This window comes from Dendrobates tinctorius, unplaced genomic scaffold, assembly GCF_039654945.1.
Source record: "Dendrobates tinctorius isolate UK_male_01 unplaced genomic scaffold, ASM3965494v1 ptg000341l, whole genome shotgun sequence".
Lineage (NCBI taxonomy): Eukaryota > Metazoa > Chordata > Amphibia > Anura > Dendrobatidae > Dendrobates > Dendrobates tinctorius.
The window spans coordinates 2238842-2262137 of NW_027362007.1; the positions used below are offsets into that span (position 1 = coordinate 2238842).

General features: G+C 48.2%; 1 protein-coding gene across 1 annotated transcript in view; it reads left to right on the plus strand.

Moving 5' to 3' along the window:
• The window catches only part of LOC141074879 (EF-hand calcium-binding domain-containing protein 6-like), an 87555-nt gene that overhangs the window by 7493 nt on the left and 56766 nt on the right, over positions 1 to 23296 (plus strand). Inside the window, exons 3-8 of the mRNA XM_073562188.1 lie at positions 4468 to 4545; positions 4623 to 4796; positions 6361 to 6480; positions 6571 to 6710; positions 18805 to 18950; positions 20282 to 20478. Of these exons, the coding sequence (XP_073418289.1) occupies positions 4468 to 4545; positions 4623 to 4796; positions 6361 to 6480; positions 6571 to 6710; positions 18805 to 18950; positions 20282 to 20478 (855 nt within the window). The remainder of the gene's footprint in view (positions 1 to 4467; positions 4546 to 4622; positions 4797 to 6360; positions 6481 to 6570; positions 6711 to 18804; positions 18951 to 20281; positions 20479 to 23296) is intronic.

Here is a 23296-nt window from a genome sequence, read left to right on the forward strand (position 1 = left end):
ATCCAAGAGAGCAACCAGAGGGGGTGGATTCGCTTCTACATCGGTGAAAATTTCGTCTGGCCTATGCGTCCCCCCCCCCCCCCGTTTCCATTGATTCCAGTAGTCTTGAAAAAGATCCGACAGGACAAAGCTCGAGTAATCCTGGTTGCGCCCTTCTAGCCGAAAAGGGCATGGTTCACATGGCTCAGACGCATGTCTATCTCGGACCCATGGATCCTCCCAGATACCCCGAATCTGCTATACCAGGGCCCAGTAGAACATCCCAATGTTCACAGGCTGCACCTCACTGCGTGGAACTTGAGAGGGGACTCATTCTAGCAAAAGGGTTCTCATTCCCGTTAGTAACCACCCTGCTCGCTAGCAGAAAGGAGATAACTTCACGTAAATACCAAAAAATTTGGGAAAAATTCTTGCAGTTCACGGGCCGACAATGGAGTGGGACAGCCCAAAAAATACCAATAAAAGAGATCCTAGAGTTCCTCCAGAAAGGACTGGAAAAAGGACTGTCCAAAAGCACCCTAAAAGTGCGGGTATCGGGCCTGGGTGCGTTGTTTGATCAAAAACTGGCTGATCACCCATGGATCTATAGATTCATTCAGGCCTCCTTTACATCCACGCCCACAAAATTAACATCTAAGGTGGCTCCCTGGGATCTAAATTTAGTATTAAGGGCATTGACAGCGTCTCCATTTGAGCCTATTGCTTCCATCTCAATAAAGGCGCTGACGCTAAAAACAGTACTCCTGGTGGCCCTAACCTCAGCTTGTCGTGTCTGCGAGCTGCAGGCAATATCTGTAAATCCACCATATACCACCTTTTTGGATGATAGTGATCATAAAAACTGATCCGGCCTTCCTACCCAAGGTAAATTCCACAGGGAGCAGGAGATAATTTTGCCCTCGTTTTGTCCAAATCCCAGGGAGAGAGAACCTTCCATTGCCTAGATGTCAGACGTTGCCTGCTTCAATATATAGAAGCCTCAAAATCATGGTGACAGTCTTCAGCCCTTTTTGTCTCCTTTCAGGGGACAAACAGGGTAAGAAAGCTTCAAAATCAACGATTGCACGATGGCTTCGTATGGGTATTGCACTGGCTTATTCGTCTTTAGATCAGACTCCGCCACTGGGTGTAACGGCACTCTACGAGGGCAATAGCCACGTCCTGGGCTGAAAAGGCAAATGCTTCGGTTGAGCAGATTTGTAAGGCAGCAGTGTGGTCCTCACCATCCACTTTCTTCCGACACTATAGACTGGACCTAGGGCCCTCAGATCTGGCCTTTGGGAGAAAGAAAGGTGTTGTCTGCTGTTGTCCCACCCTAGGAGTCTTGACGTTGGGATTGTCAAGTTGTTCTCGTTTGTGGGAGACAAGACCATCCTGAAGACCAATACCACTCCCCATAACTTAACCCCATACGCCGCTTAATAACACCAGAGACCAAGAGTTTCTTTTGGAATATGTATGGCCACAGCAGCCTTTTATTAAATTAACAAACAACAATAAATAATGTAATATAGCAATACTTGAACACTGAGGAGGAGTCCTTGAAGCCACAAAGATCTAGGTGAATTAAACTGTTGTGGACGAAACCAACATATTATTCCCAGCCGTTACCCCACAGGCTCGGGAGCACCACCACACCGAGGTACATTGTCCACTAATCAACTAGGGGATCCGCCCACTTTACGGAAACTCCCCATCCAATTTTCACCAGATCACCACCACCAAATCAATGAACATAGGAGACCCAATACCATGAGTCTCCAAAAACAATTTCAAAACGACTCCAAGGACTCCCCCCCCCCCCTTCGAACCGCCATGACCCAAGTAATCCTGACCTTACAACTGCTTATTGTAGCAGAGCGGGAACTGAATTACCGCCCCCAGCTCCTGACTTCCCTTTTTTAAAACACTTAGACGCTCCATGGGAAGCACCGTTACAGGCGGAACAAAGGTGTTTGAATCTACAATTCGCCCCGAACTTGCACTGCCCATCGTTGAACTGCCAACAAACCCCCAACTTGTGGTGCCCCCCTTGCCCCGATCCACTCCCGCTTGTGGCACTTGAGTTACCGCTGCTCTGGCTGGTGCTGCCAGCCCCCCCATGAAAGGAGCTCCCATACTTGTTCTGAGCAATAACGCGCATCCATAACCCAATATCCTTCTGATCCCAACGAATGGCTGGGCGAACAGCCTTCCTCTGCCGGAATTGTTCATCGTACCTCAGCCACGCCTGACCCCCGTAAACCCTGTAAGCTTCACCTATCGCATCCAGGTAACAAAACAATGCCGAGCAATTGTCCGGGGCCCTTTCCCCTATAACGCTTGCCAAAATGGCAAACGCTTGCTGCCAATTCACAAACATTTGAGGAATTAAGCGCCACCTGCGTTTCTCCTCATCCTCCTTTTTGCTATCCACCTTCTTGCTCTTATCCAGATTAAATTTTTCGAGCGGCAATAACGAGAAAATCTCCACATATTCGTCCTTCCATATGCGCTCCTTAACTTCCTTCTTTAAATGAGCCCCCAATGGGCCCTCAAAGCAGACATAGACCTCGCCGTGAGCCCTGTCATCCAAGTGCACACGACATTCCTTCTCCTTTTCAGTTTGCACCGAAACTGACACTGGTTCGCTAGTACGACCCGCCAGCTCTGGACCGCTCAGCCCCACCTGTTCCCCAGCTGAAGACCCCACCCAGGCCGCCAAAGGGGATGATACAACGATGCCCCGCTCTAAACGTGACAGCAAATTGCGGACCTCTGCAAGCATGGACGTAACCCCCACCCCATTACTCAAACCGTCCGTCAAGAGACCCACCCCTCCTAACCCTGGAGACGCCAATGACTGACATACAGGGGACACAGATACATACTCACCGGGCTGCGAAGGAGCTGTGAGCCCTCCAGCCGAAGCGCCAGGATCCCCAGATGCGTTCCTGCCCGATTGGCTCCTGATGCCGTCACCACTTGACCACCGCCGTCGTCCGGGACTCCCCCCTGAGGGAACCGGGCCATCGTGCCCGAAGCCCAAGGAGGATCCCGCTTGTAGATCCCCAGGCGACGTTGCTGATTGCGCCACCACGGCCGGAGACCCCGATGACGCGCCAGCCGTCCGCGCTGACGCGTGTGCGGCCCCCGCCGGCGAGCTCCGTGGGACCACAGCATACCCCCTGCTGCCAGATTTGGGGGTGTATGACGCATGCCCTGCAGAGCAGCAGGCCGACTCGTCCCTGCTGCTAGGCCTCCTGTCGCTGCTCCCAGAGCAGGAAGCAGGCCGCATTGCGGGCACCCCCCCGCCGCGGCCCCCCCGATGGACCCGCAGACTCCGCCACACTGGAGGGTGAGAGGCAAGGCCCTGCCGTGGCGCAGGCCGCTGACGCAGTCCTCGCAGACCGGGGAGAGGAGCTGGGAGCAGGACGCGCTGGATTAGAGCCCCCAGCGCGGCCCTCCGATTGATCCTGTGACAAGCGCCGCCCGGCGCGTGTCCGCCCCACCCCCTGCATGGAGCGAGACTGAGGCCCGGACACCGCCGCAGGGCCTCGCCGGGTATGAGGATTCCTCCCAAGCCGGGGCCAGCTGGAGCGAGCAGCGCGGGGCGCCCGGCCTGGAGGGTCCCCGGAGGGGCTCCTGCGCCGACGGGAGGCCCTAGGAGCCACATCAGGGGAGAGTCTTTCGGGCGGCCTCACCCGCCGTGCGCGCTGCTCCCTCGGTGTCGGCAGGACCGGCTGCCCGGACGTCCCCGGGGTGACCGCCGCCAACTGCGCCTCCAGCCATCCTGGCGGCTGGTGCAAAGAAGCCGCCCTCAGGCACTGCAACGCCCGCTCCAGGTCAGCCATGGTGAGTGGAACAACTGCTTATTGTAGCAGAGTGGGAACTGTGAGGAGGGAGGCCCCACTACACGCCCATATAGTGGCAACACCCCCTCAACTAACCCACTCCCCCCACCTTCACCCCTCCAAACCCCCCCATCATGCTGGCCTCCGCCTAATGCCTTTCCTGAGGGAAGGGGAGGCTCGGCTCCAGCCACTACTATTCTCTTTCCTCTCATGTCTGCGGTGCTGTCATGGGGAAGGGAAAAAACGATAATTACTTACCGGTAATTTGATTTTCCAGAGCCATGACAGCACCGCATCGTTCCCGCCCTACCTTGGTGATGGTTGTGTGGTGCACCAAAAAAATAAAGTTGTATCTGGATATGTAAATCTATGTGAAAAAATATTAAAAAAAATATATAATAAAGGAAAAAGAAGGTGAATATTAGTGACACTGTTATGTAACATGTATGTAAACTAATAAGGCGGCTACCTTTGCATACTCTGAAACAAACTGAGGAGAGAGGTGCCGCCCCCTTCTTATGTCTCTGCTACAGGTTTCCTGGGGGGGATACCTACTCTCATGTCTGCGGTGCTGTCATGGCTCTGGAAAATCAAATTACCGGTAAGTAATTATCTTTTTTTTTTCCTCTTACAGGGACTCGTTACTGATCATCCTGACAACTTTCCTGGGGCGCTTCATTAATAAGTCGGTGTTTCAGCAGCTGCTGTGCAGGTCGCTCCTCACAGTCCTCTATGTTACCCACCTGGGGGGCTTCTACTTACTGACAGGTGGGATTTTACTTTGCACAGATTACACCTGGAAGAGAAACCTGTGATCACATTTGAAGCCTTCTATGATCATTTCAAGCTGGAGGAAGATCAGTCTCCCCCCGAATGGCTGGACCCCATGAAGAGGAAGCGAAAGGCGGCTGTGAAGACGGCACAGGAGGCTCATCTCCAGCTGAAGGAGATGGCTACTAACAGGTGAAAGGAGGCTCGCAACGGGGGCCATACTGTCCGGGCTGGGCAAGCTGCAGAACGTTTGCATTACAACCAATGTGTCTGACAACTCCTGTGCCATCCATCCATTGTGTCTGACAACTCCTGTGTCATCCATCCATTGTGTCTGACAAGTCCTGTGTCATCCATCCATTGTGTCTGACAACTCCTGTGCCATCCATCCATTGTGTCTGACAACTCCTTTGCCATCCATCCATTGTGTCTGACAACTCCTGTGTCATCCATCCATTGTGTCTGACAAGTCCTGTGTCATCCATCCATTGTGTCTGACAACTCCTGTGCCATCCATCCATTGTGTCTGACAACTCCTGTGCCATCCATCCATTGTGTCTGACAACTCCTGTGTCATCCATCCATTGTGTCTGACAACTCCTGTGCCATCCATCCATTGTGTCTGACAACTCCTGTGCCATCCATCCATTGTGTCTGACAACTCCTGTGCCATCCATCCATTGTGTCTGACAACTCCTGTGTCATCCATCCATTGTGTCTGACAACTCCTGTGCCATCCATCCATTGTGTCTGACAACTCCTGTGTCATCCATCCATTGTGTCTGACAACTCCTGTGTCATCCATCCATTGTGTCTGACAACTCCTGTGTCTGACAACCCAAATCATATTACTGTCTGTCAAGTCTGATTATGATCCTGTAATCATAGAATCATAGAATCGTAGTGTTGGAAGGGACCTCCTGGGCCATCTGGTCCAACCCCCTGCTCAAAGCAGGATTCACTAAATCATCCCAGTCAGATGTCTGTCCAGCCTCTGTTTGAAGACTTCCATTGAAGGAGAGGAGAGAAGTAATAAGCTGCTCCTCGCTGGCGGCCTCCACTGTTGGGTGCGGCTGCTCCAGAGGTGGATGCAGCAGTGAGGTCAGTGCCGGCAGTGTGCTTGCCACCCAGCATGCACCAGTGTTAGTGTTCTCCTTCCCTGCTGGGCGGCATGATCCATGAATGATAAAAATGGTCTTCATGGCAGTGAAGGTCCTGTTGGGTTCTGTACTCTGATCCTCATTATGCCCCGGCCTCTGACTATCGTGTATAACTTCCCTGGTGGAAATATACCAATACCTACAATACCAGAACCGATAACGTCCAGCTGATCAATTATTTGTCCTTCGGTGACGAGCACTTTTGGAATCACAAATTTTTCAGATAAAAAGGTTTTTACACTTCTTTCCTGGAAAGCAAATAATTCACAGATCTTATCCTGTTAATTTACTGACTTGCAGATCTGTAGGAAAATGAATTGCACACTTACAGTATTTATGTAATATTTTCATATCGCTAATTAAATGCTGGGGGCGCTGTTGTATTGGTGTCTATGGAAAGTTGTGCCCTCCATTAGTAGTCATAAGTGGTACTGCATGCTAGAAATGATGCAAAGTATCAATGGATTTGATGTCATTTGGCCAGATTAATAAGCCTTATTCTTACACAACTGATTCTTTTAACAAAGTTTGATAGCAGCCTTCTTGAACTTGAATTTGTACACATGATCATTTATTGCATTGGCGTTCAATTACAGATACTTTGAGCTGTTGAAACAATTTCCAAACGATTGTCTGACCGCTTCTGAATTCCGAAGTGTCCTGACCAAGATGGGTATAAAGATGTCAGAAGAGGAATATAAAAAGTTGTGGAGTAGGTTAGTAAATGCCTGCAGAGTGCAAGCTCTGAGGCCCAGGATCTGAACATTTCTTATTATCATCTGTGCTTCTTTGCGGATATTTTACAGATATGTCAGAGATGAGACTGCGGCTCTGAGGTTCGATGATTTACAATGTCATCTAGGTACGAAGCGACCTGAGGAGAAGCGCAGCGTCCTACTGTGTGCTCTGCAGAAGGTGTCGGACAGCCACGAGCCCCGGCAGATGAGTAGGTGGATTGTATTGTACATGTGATGCTTGGCTTTGTACTTACCTGCACTGCGTCCTGTCCTCCTCTCAGTCATAACCGCAGTGACATCATATAAACCTAGAAAAATGGCTTAATTTGTGGCACTTCCCAAATATCCACCAATCCAAAGCGAAACAAGGAAGCATAGGCCAACATCAAATACAAGAATATTCACAAACAGTTCTAAAATAAATAAGATAAAAAATGGAGACACAAATCCAAAGAGGCTGCGTACCAGGTAAATAGATCAGCTCCTAGCATTCCACAATTATCATAAAGGAACATTCAAAAGCCTAATCCAAAATAGAAGACCTTGAAGCAGTATGGGAAAGAAATAAATATTCTAGGTGCACATGGCATCCTAAAAATCAGATTGTGTAGTCAAGTACAGTCCGTGTGACGTAACGCTCCTGAAGGCTGAAAGGCTTACCGTAAGTCTGATATCCGGTGTATTAAACACAAGTTGGCCAACAATTGAATCAATTATCCTGGTTCTTCTCTATATAGAAGCTGCTAAGCATACACAAATGGTTATATATGTCATTGCATATGCTGCATAAAGTGCATTAAATAAATCTGTCTAAACAGACTACAACAACTGCAAAAGCATTCATAAGGTGCTAATGTAAGTATAGTTCCAAGATGTCCGATCAGGTGCGGACTGGAGCTGAAGTTCAGCCCTGGCATTTGAAATCTCACAGGCCCATACCGTCTTCACCCCCGAGCACCAGATGGGATATATTACTAATATTACCCTGGACGGAGGAAAGCAAAACTTACTACAAAACCAGTGATTCTAATAATACCCGTGGCCTGCTGGGCTAAGTGACAGCGTCAGCAACTTTGCGCTCTGTCACGACTCTTAACAGAATAGGGGTCTTGAGAACTCCGATTCTGTAAACAACATAGCAGACAAGGCAGCCCACGACCAGACAGACCCTTCTGGCATATGCCAGAAATGCCAGATCCCAGACCGGCCCTGTAACCGATACATTAATATAGCAGCAACAAGCTTAAAGCATTAAAATGGCAACAAAGGTATATACAGTGCATAGGCTGAAAGAAGGGTTACATAATCTGGTAGTACAGTGCACAACCACAGTGACATCATGTCCTCTTCTCCATTCATAACCACAGTGACATCATGTCCTTCTCTCCATAGCCATAGTGACATCATGTCTTCTTCTCCAGTCATATCCACAATGACATCATGTCCTCTTCTCCAGTCACACCCACAGTGACTTCATGTCCTCTTCTCCAGTCACACCCACAGTGACCTCATGTCCTCTTCTCCAGTCACAACCACAGTGACATCATGTCCTCTTCTCCAGTCATAACCACAGTGACATCATGTCCTCTTCTCCAGTCACAACCACAGTGACGTCATGTCCTCCTCTCCAGTCACAACCACAGTGACGTCATGTCCTCCTCTCCAGTCACAACCACAGTGACATAATGTCTTCTTCTCCACTCGTAGCCACAGTGACATCATGTCTTCTTCTCCAGTCATATCCACAGTGACCTCATGTCCTCTTCTCCAGTCACACCCACAGTGACCTCATGTCCTCTTTTCCAGTCACAACTACAGTGACATCATATCTTCTTCTCCAGTCACAACCACAGTGACATCATGTCCTCTTCTCCAGTCATAACCACAGTGACATCATGTCCTCTTCTCCAGTCACACCCACAGTGACCTCATGTCCTCTTTTCCAGTCACAACTACAGTGACATCATGTCTTCTTCTCCAGTCACAACCACAGTGACATCATGTCCTCTTCTCCAGTCATAACCACAGTGACATCATGTCCTCTTCTCCAGTCACACCCACAGTGACCTCATGTCCTCTTCTCCAGTCACACCCACAGTGACCTCATGTCCTCTTTTCCAGTCATAACCACAGTGACCTCATGTCCTCTTCTCCAGTCATACCCACAGTGACATCATGTCCTCTTCTCCAGTCATAACCACGGTGACATCATGTCCTCTTCTCCAGTCATAACCACGGTGACATCATGTCCTCTTCTCCAGTCATAACCACGGTGACATCATGTCCTCTTCTCCAGTCATAACCACGGTGACATAATGTCCTCTTCTCCAGTCATAACCACAGTGACATCATGTCCTCTTCTCCAGTCACACCCACAGTGACCTCATGTCCTCTTCTCCAGTCACACCCACAGTGACCTCATGTCCTCTTTTCCAGTCATAACCACGGTGACATCATGTCCTCTTCTCCAGTCATAACCACGGTGACATCATGTCCTCTTCTCCAGTCATAACCACAGTGACATCATGTCCTCTTCTCCAGTCATAACCACGGTGACATCATGTCCTCTTCTCCAGTCATAACCACGGTGACATCATGTCCTCTTCTCCAGTCATAACCACAGTGACATCATGTATTCTTCTCCAGTCATAACCACAGTGACATCATGTCTTCTTCTCCACTCAAAACCACAGTGACATCATGTCTTCTTCTCCACTCAAAACCACAGTGACATCATGTCTTCTTCTCCACTCAAAACCACAGTGACATCATATCCTCTTCTCCAGTCATAACCACAGTGACATCATGTCCTCTTCTCCAGTCATAACCACAGTGACATCATGTCCTCTTCTCCAGTCATAACCACAGTGACATCATGTCTTCTTCTCCAGTCACAACCACAGTGACATCATGTCCTCTTCTCCAGTCACAACCACAGTGACATCATGTCCTCTTCTCCAGTCATAACCACAGTAACATCATGTCTTCTTCTCCACTCAAAACCACAGTGACATCATGTCCTCTTCTCCAGTCATAACCACGGTGACATCATGTCCTCTGCTCCAGTCATAACCACGGTGACATCATGTCTTCTTCTCCAGTCACAACCACGGTGACATCATGTCCTCTTCTCCAGTCATAACCACAGTGACATCATGTCCTCTTCTCCAGTCATAACCACAGTGACATCATGTCCTCTGCTCCAGTCATAACCACAGTGACATCATGTCCTCTGCTCCAGTCATAACCACAGTGACATCATGTCCTCTTCTCCAGTCATAACCACAGTGACATCATGTCCTCTTCTCCAGTCATAACCACAGTGACATCATGTCCTCTGCTCCAGTCATAACCACAGTGACATCATGTCCTCTGCTCCAGTCATAACCACAGTGACATCATGTCCTCTTCTCCAGTCATAACCACAGTGACATCATGTCCTCTGCTCCAGTCATAACCACGGTGACATCATGTCTTCTTCTCCAGTCACAACCACGGTGACATCATGTCCTCTTCTCCAGTCATAACCACAGTGACATTGGATCGCCCTCCCAGGGCTGTGGGGTACTCGGTACCGGGCCGGTCTCTCAGAGGGGATTGTCACAGCAGCGGTGACCCGGTCCGTGACCCTGGGCGCCCTTGTGAAAGGGGTTGAGTTGGGAATAAAGTTTATAAGTGATTCGTGAGGCCACCTGTGGTGTTCGGCAAGGGAGGTGTTAAGCCGACGCTGCAGACAGATCTTCTGGGACAGAAGGTGTGGTGCAGCAATGATGTTGTAGCCCTCCACAGGCAGGGCTAATGTCCCAGGGCAGAGTAGCGGAATGTTTAGGAAGAGGGTGCAGTGTTTGGCACAGAGATGTAGCAGTGCTGAGGATGTTGCAGGAAGGAGGCAAGGACACAACAGGGTGCAGTTTCTTTACCTTTACTTGGCAAACGCAGTCAAGGGTCCTGAATGGCAAACGGCTGTAACCCTCTATCTCTCTTGGCTCACCCGTCGCTGTTGTGCCTCTGAGTCTTAGGTGGGAATAGAGCATTTACAGCTTCCTATTCCTCTGGTTTCTGTTGCAGGACCTTCAGTATCCATACAACCGTGGAGACCAGGCTCCAGATCATGCGCTATCACTGGGAGAGAGCTCTCTATCCTCAGCTCAACCTACAGCTTCTCTCCACACGTCTACTCACGTTTGCCCTCCTCACACTAACTACTTAATTTCCCCTCCTGGCCCTCAGAGAGCACTCCTCCCCCAATTCTGGTTCAGAGCTCCCTCTGCTGGCCTGGAGTGGGAACTGTGTTGCATGACATGGTTAACTGTTTTTTGATCAAATAGATTTTTATTAATCAGAATTCAAAATACAGAATATACAGTAAATCTTCCACAAACAATAGATTTACAAATTGAACATCCCTGTCCCCCCCCTCTTACCCCCCCCCCCATGTAGACAGTATATATAACTCTTTTCTCCATAAGATTCCTCTTACACCGTAATTTACCATTAGTCATCCTTTTTTACCGATATTGTCAATCAAACCATACAAAACAGAAATGTTCCTATATCCGGGTATTGATGGTTTATCCACAACACCAGCATTGTAAAATACAGCACATTCCCATCAGTTACCTGTACCGTATTGTAACCAGGGATTCCACAACCTCTCATAGGTCTTAGAATTGCCTCTTTTAGCATATATCCTTTCCTCCAGCCGGATGATACAAAACACCTGTTTCACAAACTCTCTCCCAGAAGGTGGTTCTTTCCTGATCCAGTTCCTCGCAATCAGCTTCCTTGCTACATACAATATAGTAGTCTGGCTATAGCAAGCTTTGCACTATTAACTATGTCAATTTCCTCCACATATCCCAGTATGCAGACCAGTGGGTTTTTGGGTATAACACTTCCGTAAGCCCCTTCTATCCTGTTAATGACATTAAACCAGAACGCAGATAGCCTGGGACAAGTCCACATCACATGAAGGATTCCGGCATCAGACCCCCCCCCCCCCCCCCCACATCTTGGACAGTGAGTTGTCCCTCAGCCCCATTTTAAACATCAGAAGGGGGGTAAGGTACACACGATGGATCACATAACGATGGGACAACCTAGCTGGTTCACTCATAGTGAGTTTGGGGACATATTCTAGGACGCTGTCCCATACCTGGTCAGTCATCACCCCAATCTCTCCCTCCCATTTGGATCTTGCTTTAAGTGGGAACCCCATTAAATGTGTATGCAATATATCTTTGTAGGTGTTAGAAATTACCCCCTTCGTAAGTCCAGCACCACCACATATATAGTCCAACACTATGTCAGATTGTATCTGCAGGTTTCTGGAAAGTTTTTGAGCCGTAATGGCATGCCGTACCTGACAGTAGTGATACCATTCAGAATCCGGCAACTGAAACTCACTCTGTAATTGCACAAACGGTCTCAGCTCCCCGTTACCCATAATTTGAGACATTAATGTCAGCCCCCTACGTTTCCAGCCTTCCAGTCTCCCAAGTTTCCGAATCTCTGGGAGGTTACTATTATCCCATATAACTGTGAATCTAGTCACCCCTCTCACCCTCTTTAGTCTGTTCCCCAAGTCTTGTAAGAGTCGCAGAGTGGGACACCCGTCTCCCATTACACCCATCTTCCCATCCTCTAGGCCAAGTATCAACGGGCTTCTATTTAGTACGTATTCCAGCACTCCTCTGACGACGCCTGCCTTCTCTGGATTAGACCACCCTCTGAGATGTTGACTTTGGGCAGCTAAAAAATACAGTTCCGGATTTGGCAGTGCCAGTCCCCCCTCATCCTTTGGTCTTTGCAAGGTTTCAAGCCTTATTCTAGGTTGTTTCTTACCCCATACCAAGGCCCTAAACAGTGAATTCACCACTCCGAACCTTTTCTGCGGTATCCAGATTGGGGAGTTGTGTAATATATATAAAAGCTTGGGCATTAAAACCATTTTAAGTAGATTAATCCTTCCCATCACCGACAAGTGTAATTTGTTCCAAGTATCCACCTTAGTTCTTAGAATTGCCAGTAGGGATACTAGATTAGTATTAAGGTACTCTGTCACCGGTAGGGAAACCTGTATCCCCAAATATTTAAACATTTCCACACATTGTAGTTTGTTGGCCCCTATGCAGCGTCGGACTGAAACACCTTGGGCCCACCAGAGAAAATCATTCTTGGGGCCCACTATGTAGCTGCATAGAGTTAAATACCAGACCACCAATTATGCGGTAAAACACGCTAATATCTGGGTATAATGTAAGGTTGTACATGTCTTAATTATGTAGCAGGAGTTGGGGTAGCCCCCTCATAGAATATAAAGCAGCCCCCTCACATAGTATAATGCAGCCATCTCATAGAATATAATACTGCCCCCCTCATAGGGAATAATGCACCCCCTCATAGGGTATAATGCACCCCCTCATAGGGTATAATGCACCCCCTCATAGGGTATAATGCTGCCCCCCTCATAGGGTATAATACTGCCCCCCTCATAGGGTATAATACTGCCCCCCTCATAGGGTATAATGCTGCCTCCTCATAGGGAATAATGCACCCCCTCATAGGGTATAATGCTGCCCCCCTCATAGGGTATAATACTGCCCCCCTCATAGGGTATAATACTGCCCCCCTCATAGGGTATAATGCTGCCTCCTCATAGGGTATAATACTGCCCCCCTCATAGGGAATAATGCACCCCCTCATAGGGTATAATGCTGCCCCCTCATAGGGTATAATACTGCCCCCCTCATAGGGTATAATACTGCCCCCCTCATAGGGAATAATGCACCCCCTCATAGGGTATAATACTGCCCCCCTCATAGGGTATAATGCTGCCCCCTCATAGGGTATAATGCTGCCTCCTCATAGGGAATAATGCTGCCCTCCTCATAGGGTATAATGCTGCCTCCTCATAGGGTATAATGCTGCCCTCCTCATAGGGTATAATGCTGCCCCCCTCATAGGGTATAATACTGCCCCCCTCATAGGGTATAATGCTGCCCCCCCTCATAGGGTATAATGCTGCCTCCTCATAGGGAATAATGCTGCCCTCCTCATAGGGTATAATGCTGCCTCCTCATAGGGAATAATGCTGCCTCCTCATAGGGTATAATGCTGCCCCCCTCATAGGGTATAATACTGCCCCCCTCATAGGGTATAATGCTGCCCCCCCTCATAGGGTATAATGCTGCCCTCCTCATAGGGTATAATGCTGCCCCCCCTCATAGGGTATAATACTGCCCCCTCATAGGGTATAATGCTGCCCCCCCTCATAGGGAATAATGCTGCCTCCTCATAGGGAATAATGCTGCCCTCCTCATAGGGTATAATGCTGCCTCCTCATAGGGTATAATGCTGCCCTCCTCATAGGGTATAATGCTGCCCCCCTCATAGGGTATAATACTGCCCCCCTCATAGGGTATAATGCTGCCTCCTCATAGGGTATAATGCTGCCTCCTCATAGGGTATAATGCACCCCCTCATAGGGTATAATGCACCCCCTCATAGGGAATAATGCTGCCCTCCTCATAGGGTATAATGCTGCCTCCTCATAGGGTATAATGCTGCCCCCTCATAGGGTATAATGCTGCCTCCTCATAGGGTATAATGCTGCCTCCTCATAGGGTATAATGCTGCCTCCTCATAGGGTATAATGCACCCCCTCATAGGGTATAATGCTGCCTCCTCATAGGGTATAATGCTGCCCCTCCTCATAGGGTATAATGCTGCCCCCCCTCATAGGGTATAATGCTGCCTCCTCATAGGGAATAATGCTGCCCTCCTCATAGGGAATAATGCTGCCTCCTCATAGGGAATAATGCTGCCCTCCTCATAGGGTATAATGCTGCCCCCCTCATAGGGTATAATGCTGCCCCCCTCATAGGGTATAATGCTGCCTCCTCATAGGGTATAATGCACCCCCTCATAGGGTATAATGCTGCCTCCTCATAGGGTATAATGCTGCCCCTCCTCATAGGGTATAATGCTGCCCCCTCATAGGGTATAATGCTGCCCCCTCATAGGGTATAATGCTGCCCCCTCATAGGGTATAATGCTGCCTCCTCATAGGGAATAATGCTGCCCTCCTCATAGGGAATAATGCTGCCTCCTCATAGGGAATAATGCTGCCTCCTCATAGGGTATAATGCTGCCCCCCTCATAGGGTATAATACTGCCCCCCTCATAGGGTATAATGCTGCCCCCCTCATAGGGTATAATGCTGCCTCCTCATAGGGAATAATGCTGCCTCCTCATAGGGTATAATGCTGCCCCCTCATAGGGTATAATGCTGCCCCCTCATAGGGTATAATGCTATATAGATATATAGATATAGAGTTAGATAGATATAGATAGAAAGATAGATGTAGAAATAGATAGATATAGAGATAGATAGTAGATAATGGATAGAAAGTAGATAATGGATAGATATAGATAGAAAGATTCATAGAGATAGATAGAGATAGATATAAAGATAGATATAGAAAGAAATATAGATAGATAGATAGATAGATAGATAGGTAGATAGATATAGAGATAGATAGAAAATAGATAATGGATATATAGATAGATAGATAGATAGATAGATATAGATAGATAGCTATAAATAGAAAGATATAGAGATAGATAGATATATAGATAGATATAGATAATAGATAGAGATAGATAATAGATAGAGATATACAGATATAATAATAATAATAATAATAATAATAATATAGACATATATAGATAGATATAGAGATAAATATATATAGATGGCTATAAATAAAAATAGATATAGAGATATATAGAGATAGATAGATATAGAGATAATAGATATAGAGATAGATAGATAGATATATATAGAGATAGATAGATATAGATATAGAGAGAGATAGATACAGAGAAAAGATATAGAGATAAATAGATAAAGATAGATAGATATATAGATATAGAGATAGAGATAGATAGATAGATATAGAGATAGATGTAGAGATAGATAGATAGATATAGAGATAGAGCGATAGAGATAGATATAGATAATAGATAGAGATAAAAAGATAGATAGATATAAGAGAGATAGAGAGAGAGATATATAGAGAAATAGAGATAGATAGATAGATAGATAGATATATAGATAGATAGATAGATAGAGACAGATAGAGAGAGCGAGAGAGATATAAAAAAAAAATACAAAACACAATACTCACCTCTCCTCCTCGCTCCCACGCTGATCCCGGCCTCAGTGTCAGGAGCTGCCCTCTCTGCCAGACACACAGCGGGTGAATGATGTAGTGACGTCATCGCGCTGTGAGCCAGGAGCAGAGAGGACTGAGGGCGGCGCCGGCCCTGATGCAGAGCGGCTTACTGGGCTGGGGGCGGGGCCTCTGGGGGCGGGGCCTCTGGGGGTGGAGACTGTGAAATGATATGCTCCGCAGTGAATATTCATTTCTCTTTAGCAGCGGGGACAGGGGCTCCTGCCTCCTGACACCCGCTGCTGCTCCGCTGGCAGGGGCCCCCATAGCAGCTGCATGGTGTGTGACACACCACTGGCTGGGGGCCCCTGGAGCAGCGGGGGCCCTAGGCAACTGCTGGCCCTGTATGCCTGCAGGTGCCAGGGCCCACCAGATGCCAGGGCCCACCGGAGAATCCTCCGGTTCCCCGGTGGACCAGTCCGACGCTGCCCCTATGTCTTCCTGAGTCCATACCACCTCCTTGTCCACTTTAAATAGGCTTGATTTAGACCAATTTATGGTCGTGCCTGAGATCCCACCGAACCCCTCAATGGTCTGCACAGCGTGATCCAATGAAGCCGAGGGGTCCCCTAGGAATAACAAAAGGTCCTCCGCATACAGGGCCACCTTTTCCTCCAAATCGCCATATTGAAACCCCTTTATTGCCTTGTTGCGTCTAATAGCAGCCGCCAATGGCTATATCGCAATAGCGAACAGGAGCGGCGACAGTGGACAGCCTTGCCTCGTTCCTCTATGCAGCTGTATTCCCGCGGACATTACCCCATTAATCTTAACTCTAGCTGTGGGTTGAGTATACAATAGCTGAATCCACGCTGTAAATTGAGGACCAAAGCCCACACTATACAGCACTCTCCACAGGTAAGACCATTCTACAGCGTCAGAGGCTTTATGGGCATCAAGTGAGGCTATCACCCTCCCACCTGGGTTATCGACTGGCAACTGCAGATTGAGATATGAGATATAGTCTCCGTATATTGGCTGCTGTTGATCTGTTGGGCATAAACCCCGATTGATCCATATGGATCAATGAATCAACAACACCAGTTAGTCGGTTCGCCAGCACTTTAGCCAGTATTTTCACATCAGCTGTCAGCAAGGATATTGGCCAGTATGAATCTGGAATTCCTGGATTCTTACCGTCCTTAGGAATCACCACTATCACCGCCTCCCGCATAGACGCAGGCAAAATCCCTTCTTTCATAGCCTCCTCAAACACTATTAATAGCTTGGGTAGCAGAATTTCTTCTAGGTGTTAGTATATTTCCGCAGGAAGACCGTCTGCTCCCGGGGCCCTCTCAGTAGTCATGCCATGCAGAGCCATCTCCAACTCCTCTACTGTGATAGGAGACTCCAACATATCCCTATCTTCCATAGATGGTGTCGGAAGCAGTCCCGCTCCTAGAAATGCCTCCGCCCCCCCTTCCCCTCCCATTCTACTCAATGAATAGAGGTTCTGGTAAAAACCTGCGAAGACCTCCAGAATGTCGGGCGTCTCAGTAACCCTTGTCCCCTTTGCAGTATCCATACTATGTATAAATGAGCTGCCTCTCTGGGCTGCAGCTATAATCGACAATAGATGACCAACTTTTTCCCCTTCTTCATAGAATCTAATCTTCTGAAAAGTCTGCTTCTTAGTTTCTTTATCTAGTAGTAACTTATTGACCCTTTCATGTGCCTGCCTAAGTGTCAGTTGAGTGTCGGGTGTAGCGTGCTGTGCCACTTCTATTTCCGCCCTAGTAGGGCTTCCAGACTATCCACCTCATCTCGCTTAGTTTGTGTCTTTCTCCTACATATATCCCTCTGTAGAATTCCCCGGAGATATGCCTTCATGGCGTCCCATACCACCAGAGGGTGAGCACTATCATCATTATGGACAAAGAAGTCCCCAATCTCCCGCATGATGCCCTGCATATTTATATGTTGTATCCAGGCCGGATGTAACTTCCACTCTCCCCTTATCCGCCCTCTCAAACGCTCCCGTTTAATGGACACAAGGATGGGACTGTGGTCCGAGATCACTCTCGGTAAGTACTGCACATCCCCCACCACTGCATTCATCAGCTAATGCCATGTCGATGCGGGATAGGGTATTATAAGAAGCTGAATAGCAGGAGAAGCCCTGTTTCCCGTCATTTCTTACCCTCCAAATGTCCATCAAACCCATTTCCCGAACTAAATTGCCAAATGGGGTTATAGTGTCACTCAACACTCCCAACGGCCTCCTATTCCTGTCCCAATAAGAGTCTTTTACATTATTATAGTCACCCACTATCAAAAGAGGCAATACTCCCCCTCTTCCTGAGAATTCCCAAGTCTCCCTCAGCTTAGTACTCGAGTAGGGGGGTGGAATATAAATAGCGGCAATGCACATAAGGTGGCCAAATAATTTACATTTGATGACTACACACTGCCCATCCGGGTCAATAAGCACCTCTATCTCCTCATATTGTATTGAAGTATGAATTAGCACAGATACCCCCCTTGCGTAGCTAGAAAAAGTAGAGTGGTCGGCCCTCTGTATCCATCGCCTACTCAAGAGTCTCGTTATGTCCGGTAAAAGATGAGTCTCCAGGAGGCATGCCACCGAGGGGCCCTGGTCTTGTATATATTTGAATATTGCTGCCCTCCTAGTTTTGTCAGATAAACCCCTAACATTCCAACTTAGTACCTTAATTCCCCCCCCTCCATAGTGTTGATATTTGGAATTATTAATCGGTGTAGTTTTCCCCCTTTCTGTCTGAACCCATCCCTCCTCCCTATAGAAATACTTGGCACTCATATAGGTGTGTTCAAGAACTTATTTATTGAATGAAGAAATTCCAGAAAAATGAGACGCTTCCTGTGTTAGCAGTGGACACTGCAGACCCTCACACGGCGCGCTGCCACACACATCTCCTCTATCCAGGTGATTGATGAAGGTCAGATAGTGACCGAAACCTCTCATTTTTTCTGTAATTTCTTCATTCAATAAATAAGTTCTTGAACACACCTGAGTGCCAACTGTAGATGTGACTGGAGAACGACAAAGCTCCGGTAACAAAGTGACACGTGTTCTTCACTTTTACAGAAACTACCAATATTACAGTCTCCAAAATTGGAAATGAAAGGAAATTGTCTCTGAGTATAGAGAAATGGCTAAAGGAGAAATTCAGGGAGGGGGCTCGAGCCATGAAATCAGAATTTTCAGTACATGACCCACAGGGATCTGGTGCGGTGAGTTTACAACCATATGACAATTCTCTAAGCGGTGGCGTTATAGTTAGTGATGGAGTCAAAAGTCATCAAAATTCTGACCTGAGCCCCACTTTGCGCATCATCACCAGTAGATATGGCTCCTGGTTACAACTGAAAGCTGGACACGAGCCGCTCACGACACGGGCCGCACTCGACACAGGCTGCTCAAGACACAAGCCACACTCTCTGTACGCTTACCGCAAACTTGTTATACTGTGCTGCACGCTGACCACTCACACACCAGACGTGTGCTGCACGCTGACCACTCGCACACCAGACACGTGCCGCACGCTGACCACTCACACGCCGGACGCGTGCCGCACGCTGACCACTCACACGCCGGACGCGTGCCGCACGCTGACCACTCACACGCCGGATGCGTGCCGCACGCTGACCACTCACACGCCGGACGCGTGCCGCACGCTGACCACTCACACGCCGGACGCGTGCCACACGCTGACCACTCACACGCCAGACACGTGCCACACGCTGACCATTCACACGCCGGATGCGTGCCACACGCTGACCACTCACACACCAGACGCGTGCTGCACGCTGAACATTCACACACTAGACACGTGCCGCATGCTGACCACTCACACACCAAACACGTGCCGCACGCTGACCACTCATAACACATCGGACGCGTGCCGCACGCTGACCACTCACACGCCGGACGCGTGCCGCACGCTGACCACTCACACACCAAACACGTGCCGCACGCTGACCACTCATAACACATCGGATGCGTGCCGCACGCTGACCACTCACACGCCGGACGCGTTCCGCACGCTGACCACTCACACGCCGGACGCGTGCCGCACGCTGACCACTCACACGCCGGACGCTTGCCGCACGCTGACCACTCACACGCCGGACGCTTGCCGCACGCTGACCACTCACACGCCGGACGCGTGCTGCACGCTGACCACTCACACGCCGGACGCGTGCCGCACGCTGACCACTCACACGCCGGACGCTTGCCGCACGCTGACCATTGACACGCCAGACACGTGCCGCCCGCTGACCACTCACAACACATCGGACGCGTGCCGCACACTCACGCTTGACACACCGGACACGTGCCACACACTGACGATTGACACACCGGACACGTGCCGCACGCTGACCACTCACACACCAGACTCGTGCTGCACACTGACCATTCACACACTGCACACATGCTGCCATTTTTGTATTTTAAGTTGTTAATTTTTTAAGTTTTTTTTATTCTTGAAATATAATGGATTTGACCCTTTCCCGAATTCCCCGGAAGTCTCCATAACTGTGCGCTACATCGTTTCTTCCAGGTAACAAAGCAAACCTTCCTCCAAGTCTTGGCGACATTTAATCTCCACCTCTCCGAGGATCAGCTGGGACACTTTCTATCTCGTTGTGGACTGGACGAGACGTTGCCTCACGTCAATTACCTGGAATTCCTGCAATGTCTCCAGACCCGAAGTCAGAATGGAAGCGGGTACAAGGTCCCCCGAAAGCCGGACTGTGGGTATGGTCATAGCGCGGTGTCAAGGGCCAAACACGGTGATTAGAGATGGCCCTGACTGAATACTCTAGTCACAGCCAGAGCTGTGCTCAGAATTCTCCTAGGTCACTCTTGACTCTTAGTTGCAGATGTTCACATCTGACTGCAGCACCTGCTGGTTCAGTGTCTGGACTGCTGAGGTCTTAGATGCAGGAGAAAAGACATCATGCCCAGCCTTACAGTTTCCATGTCTACCACAGAATATGCAGTGACTTTTATTTTTAGGATACGGAAGCTTACACTTCATTTCAAGCGCTGCTGGTCCAGTGTCTGTGCAGACATTTCACTCTCATAGCCTTAAGCTAAAAGGGCTGATTTCTCCTTGCAGGCCCTCCTGGTTCAGTGTCTGCATGGACGTCGCTTGGACAAAGATTGCTATTTGCCGCCGCAACAAGTGAATAACGTTCCACCATTGTGGTACCGCGGACAACCGGGTCCAACTTTTTGCAACTCTTTTGCTGCAGTCGGTACGTTGCAGTGGCACATAGTGATCTTTGGCCACGTGACCTGTGTCATGGGGAACTTCTCCGCTCATGGTGGCTCAGTGGTTACATAGAGTAAACTCTGGAGCGGTGTTAGGTGAGCTCATTTATCACTCTGGGTTCTCCTCAAACGAAGGGAGGCGATGCGGGGTTCACATCAAGGAGTAAATCAGCAGAATCCTAAATTCAGCTCTGAAGGGGACTGCTTTATAAGACATTATTGCTCTTAGTGGGGAAAAAAAAATAATCTTGTAGTTATGATAGCTTTTAATGGCTAAGAAAAACAAAATAAATGATGTCACAAGGCAAGCATTCGAGATGTTCTCTTCATCAGGCATGGTTTAACAAAGTATCTTAAGAAGCACAAAGATCTACACACAAAGAACAGAGGCAAAAAATAATAAATGGACGTTTAAATAAAGCGAGCTTAGAGAGGGAATCCCTAATTATATTAGATTAGTGGTGTGAAAGTTTTATAGTTTGAATATCCACGTAAGATCAGAGGTCTGGTGCCCTCACTGTCTCTGCAGCCGATTCTTCTATATACTTCCCAATATTCATAAGCCAGGTATCTGAAGTTTCCTGTCGTGGGATTCTCGGGTATGAAGTCCAGAAGGTTTGTGGAATCTGTACACCGATCGCTGATGACTTTTTTCCACTCCTTCCTATGAGGGAGTTGGGTCATCATCCAGCTTGGTGTAGTATTGTCTGTCTGCTTCTGTAATGTCGTCAGTTGTGTTCAGAAGGACTATGGCTCCACCTTTATCCGCAGGCTTAAGGGCATGTGCACACGTTGCGGATTTGGCTGCGCGGATCCGCAGCAGTTTTCCATGCGGTGTACAGTACCATGTAATCCTATGGAAAATAAAAACGGCTGTGCACATGCTGCAGAAAATTCCGTGCAGAAACGCAGCGGTTTACTTTCCGCAGCATGTCAACTCTTTGTGCGGAATTCGCAGCGTTTTTACACCTGTTCCATTATAGGAATCCGCAGGTGTAAAAACGCAGGCGAAATCCGCAGAAAATCCACAGAAAATCTGCAGGGAATCCGCAGGTAAAACGCAGGACATTTCACCAACGGATTCTGCAAAATCCGCACTGGTGTCCGCAACGTGTGCACATACCCTAATAGTGATCTCCTTATTGTTCTTCAGACTGTGACTTGCCCTTATCTCCTGTACACTGATGGTAGATGTACGGTATGTCCTATTGGGGGTCTCTACATTGAAGAAACAGGGCAGGAACTGAGAGCCAGGATGAGGTCTCATCGCCACACGATTACAGACTAAAAAAAATCCATCTACCTGTGGCCGATAGGGATGAGTGAGTAGTGTAGTATTCGGACTCGCTGTACTCGTTATGAGTACCTCATAATATGTGGGTACTGGTAACGAGTCCAATGTGAGTCTATGGGAAATGCGAGTAATGGGCTGTGTGTGTGTGCGGGACTGTGCTGGTCTGTGTAAGTACTGTGCCGGGCTGTGTGGGATTGTGCTGGTCTGTGCAGGTACTGTGCGGGGACTGTGCTGGCCTGTGCGGGGACTGTGCAGGGACTGTGCCGAATATTGCGAGGCGAGAAGTGTAATACTCGCCAGGATTCGAGTACCGCATTACTCGCCGAGTACCGAAATCCTAACCCGTATACTCATCCCTAGTGGTCGAACATTTCTGTGGTCCAGGACACAGCATAAAATATATAAACGTTGTCATATTAAAAGACAAATTTAAAACACAAAAACATCGATGGGTCAGGAATGCAAACTTATTAGGATTTATGACTCCCTACAATATCTGAAGAATCTGCTCCAGAGACAGTGAGGGCACCAGACCTCTGATCTTACATGAATATTGGGACTATAAAACTTTCACACCACTAATCGAATGTTATTAGGGATTCACTCTTTAATCTCTGTTTGCTTATTTAAATGTCAATTTATTATGCCATGTCTCTGTTTTTTTTTTTTTGTGCATATGTCATGATCCAGACCGGAGTTTGAGTCCTGTTTTTTTTTTTTTTCTTTCCCCAGTCTGGTCATGTAGGGGTTAACGTTCTCAGCCTCAGTTTGGGATCAAGTTTGCTATTTATCGCAATGTTAGTTATAGTTTTTGCCTAGGGCTGCTGTAGCTGACTCTGATTGGTCCTTTTACGCTTGCTATCTGATCCCATGTCTGTGTTTTCCCCTGTTCCCGTCCTGACTCAGTGTTTCCCTATAGTGTGTTGACTTCCTGGTTTTGACTTGGCTTGTATCCTGACCTGCTTCTGTCTTTTGTATTTTGTCTTATCCGCTTCCTACCATTGC